General features: G+C 42.4%; 1 gene segment (V, D, J or C); it reads left to right on the top strand.

Annotated features, from left to right (window-relative positions):
• Positions 1 to 2,940: 2,940 nt before the first annotated feature.
• LOC121311526 lies at positions 2,941 to 3,508 on the top strand (the record flags this gene model as incomplete). The annotated part of the segment is given in 2 exon segments: positions 2,941 to 3,038; positions 3,181 to 3,508. Coding segments are annotated over 2 exon segments (374 nt in total), but the record flags the coding sequence as incomplete, so codon positions are not given.
• Positions 3,509 to 3,871: the final 363 nt, after the last annotated feature.

The raw sequence follows: 3,871 nt of genomic DNA, 5'->3' as shown, positions 1-3,871 counted from the left end.
ATTGTTCTATTAGTGCTCAATACACAGTCTAGGCTGAGTCTAAATTGACACATGGGACTCAATTAAAGATGAGAAAATCCCTCCTTGAAATATTCAAGGTCCTGATTATGAATGAGAAATGATCAATCATAAAACACATGATTTGAGTGGATGAGAATAATAAGATTTGTTTGAAACATTTCCCCAGCCCCTCTATCATAGTCGAGGGATTCCAGTGTGCAGTGATTCTGGGAGTCAGCAATATAAACAAGCTGCTTTAAATAATGCAGAGAAACGTATGCAAATGTCCAGGGCTTCACTTCCTATTAACTCTGCTGCAGTGCAGATAGGAGCAGGAGGAGAGGTAGCCTGTCTGCTGGTTACAACACTTTTTTCTTTCAATAAGCACAATACTGCAGTGCAATGGGGATTTTAACAGCTCTCTGTATAATAATGACAGCTCTATCAAGTAAGTATGTGACACTTGTGGAAATTAGCCTGCATTGATTCTGTATATTACTTGATGTTTTAGCAGTAGTTACTGTACATTGTTTGTTATTTTCCTCCAGGTGTCTGTTCTGATGTAGTGTTGACTGAGTCTGGTGCAGGAGTTGCAAAGCCTGGAGGGTCCCATAAACTGTCCTGTAAAACCTCTGGATTCACATTCAGCAGCTATGCTATGGGTTGGGTTCGACAGGCTCCTGGAAAGGGTCTGGAATGGCTCTCTACTATAAGCACTGGTGGTATTACATACTATGCCTCGTATGTCCAGGGAAGATTCACCATCTCCAGAGACAATTCCAACAGCATGCTGTATTTACAAATGAACAGCCTGAAGACTGAAGACTCTGCCCTGTATTACTGTGCTCGAGACCCACAGTGAGGAAGTGCAATGCAGGACTCGTACAAAAACTATCCCATTAGATACATGAGCATAGAAAGAGGAAGTGAGAATGGTAACTGCTATTCTTGAATCTACATTAACTTCATAAAGCGCATCAAACTTTATTAAATGTGTTCAAAATATCAACATAAAGAGAGCCCCTGATATTATTGATTCGCGTCACAGAGCTGAGGTGGGTGTGTCTCAGTCACAATGCTGTTATTGAGTTCAGGATCAGCTGCATTACTTGTGGAAGGATTGGCTCACTTTTCTAGTTCCAGGGCACATGTTATTCTGTAGTAATCACTGAGGAACCAGAAGGAAAGCACACTTAGTGTAATGATAAAACAATGCACTTGTAATCCCAGTAATTCCACTGCAGTTACCACATGCCTATGTTGTTTCTTCAATGTAATGTGAGCCCTTTAAGCGAAAGTCTCTCTGCAGTCCAGTCTAGAAGCATTGTTCTAAACAGCTGGCCACATCTCCGGATTGTGCCGCTGCTAGGATTCACTGGACCCGGGTGCAAGAGCGTGAAGTAGACCCCCCCCTTCTCCAAAAAAATAAAATAAAAAAATCAACCTAAAATAAATCTAATTGACGTTTTGTTCAAAAGTGCAAATTATGTGTGATCACTGGGGAATTCAGCGTCATTTTATTTAGCTGCACAGGTTTATGTTTGATGATTTCAACTCTTGGCTCTTTGGTACAAATTTCAGGCCAGGTAGCTGGATCATAAAAATCACATAAAGGTGCCTGACTGGGTACCGGGTTCACAATACATGATTCAGGACCTTGTATTTGCTGTTGTTGCGCATTTCCAATCCCGTGTCTCTGATTCCCGTCTTTTCTCTGGCTCAGCTGTTGCTTGTTTTTCGTGCGGGGAGAAGGTAGGCCATCCTGCTGCTGCTCTACACTTCCCCCTGATGTTGTCGGCCCGCTTTCAAACCATTTACTGTACACATTTTTTTTTTTAGCATTGTCTGCTTGTTTTTGATACATTTCTAGCTGTCTTTTCTGCTCTTTTCGCTTTGAACAACCTGACTTGTGTTTTGACAGCATATTCGATATACCGGACGCTATGTACTTGTTAGCAGAACTGCAGAAAGTGACCTTACTCCCACCCAGCGCTTTTATTTATTTGACCAGGCAAGTCTATTATGGAAAATGGGGGTGTGATAGAAGAGTTCGCACAGAGAATTAAAGTCGGCTGATAGGCCTGTGTGTTTATTTTTTTCAGAAGTATTTGTGATTATATACCATGTTAGTAAACTGTTTGTTATAATCTTTATAAACAGCAGCTGTGAAAGAATTTACCGCCCCCCCCACCCCCCCTCTAAATGGAACAGTCTTGTTTTTGAATCCAGACTGACCTGTTATAAAGCTTCACGCTGAGTCCCGCCTACCTAGCTTTGATTTGATGATGTGTGTTTTGACTGAAAGCACAACTTTGCATTGGTTTATTTTGCAGTAGCCTGAAACCGAGTCTCCTGAAACCAAGTCCCAAGACACAGAGTGGCTTCCTGTTCCCTCAGCTTTAGATGGGCACACTGCAAAAAAAAAAAACACACTTTAGTTAGAATAACTATCTTTGTATCTTTTTTAAATTCCTGAAGAAAATCTGACAGAGACGTGCATCACAATCAAAAGAAATCAATAGAAATGAAAGCACAGAAGCTGTTGCATTGTGTTCAGTGCAATTGAGAGTGTGTGGAGATGCATTTGATTGTTGTCTGTTGTCTTGACCTCATTCAGAACTAAGCCCAGAATCATCCCCAGTGAAGCCACTGCTTTTCAATCACTGCAAACAAGCCTGTGAGTGTGAATCAAACAGGACCGTGATGTATTATTAATATCATTGCAAAGAATATTCTCACGGCATCAACCAATAATACAATAACATGCTATAACAAATCCACAGTCCATTGTACTGTAAGCAAACTGTTACATGGGTTCCTGTGTTGTGTTCAGTGAACTCTGTATCCTGCTGAATTTATCCAGCCATATGCAAACTCAGAGCCCCCACTTCCTATTTATTGCAGAGCAGAGGCACCCAGAAGGCAGATGCCAGGGACGCGGGCAACGGTATAGAAGTGACACACAGTGTAGCGCCTCATTACCGAACCAGACATGGGAGGCATTGCACAGCTCTGCATCGTACTGTACTGCTTGGCAGGTAGGAGCCTGGACTGATTGAATTACAATCATTCACACAAAGCCAAGTCATTGGCTTGTGAATTTTGCAGCAGCCATTTAGAACAGCGTTGTGTGCTGCTTTGAGGTCAGTGAAGGGTTTTGATGTGCTTTTCTGCTTTCAGGTGTTTGGGCGGACATTGTTTTGAAGCAGTCCGATCCTGAGGTTAGAAAGCCAGGAGGTTCTGTGAAACTGTCCTGTCAAGGCTCCGGGCAAGACAGTGATGGGGATACTATCACTGCTTATGAGATGAGCTGGATTCGACAAGCTCCTGGAAAGGGTCTGGAATGGGTGGCTGAGATTAGCAGCAGTGGTGGTAGTTATACATACTATGCCCAGTCTGTCCAGGGAAGATTCACCATCTCCAGAGACAATTCCAACAGCATGCTGTATTTACAAATGAACAGCCTGAAGACTGAAGACTCTGCCCTGTATTACTGTGCTGTTGCACAGTGAGTTAGTTCAATGCACTGCTTGTACAGAAACTCTACCCACAGTGGAGTGCTCTACAGCACACTGCACTGATCAGCAATACTCTTAGCTGAATCATTCTGTTGTTCATCGTCAATGCCATTTAGATGCAATTCCATGTTATTTACTTGAATGTTCAGTTCAGATGAAAGGCATTTACTAAACCAGACTACGTAGAAAACCTGCAATGATGTGTGTCTCTCCTTTGTCTGCTCATTGCAAATAAGTCACTGTTTGAAGAGCTCTGCTCACACTGCCAACAGAGATAGGAACTATTTATCCATATCTTCCAAACGAATTCAGAAAATGTGCAGCAATACTGAGGCAGACTGTCGGCATGCACA

The sequence above is a fragment of the Polyodon spathula genome, unplaced genomic scaffold (genome assembly GCF_017654505.1).
Source record: "Polyodon spathula isolate WHYD16114869_AA unplaced genomic scaffold, ASM1765450v1 scaffolds_3256, whole genome shotgun sequence".
Classification (NCBI taxonomy): domain Eukaryota; kingdom Metazoa; phylum Chordata; class Actinopteri; order Acipenseriformes; family Polyodontidae; genus Polyodon; species Polyodon spathula.
This window is presented reverse-complemented; position numbering and strand designations above follow the sequence as displayed.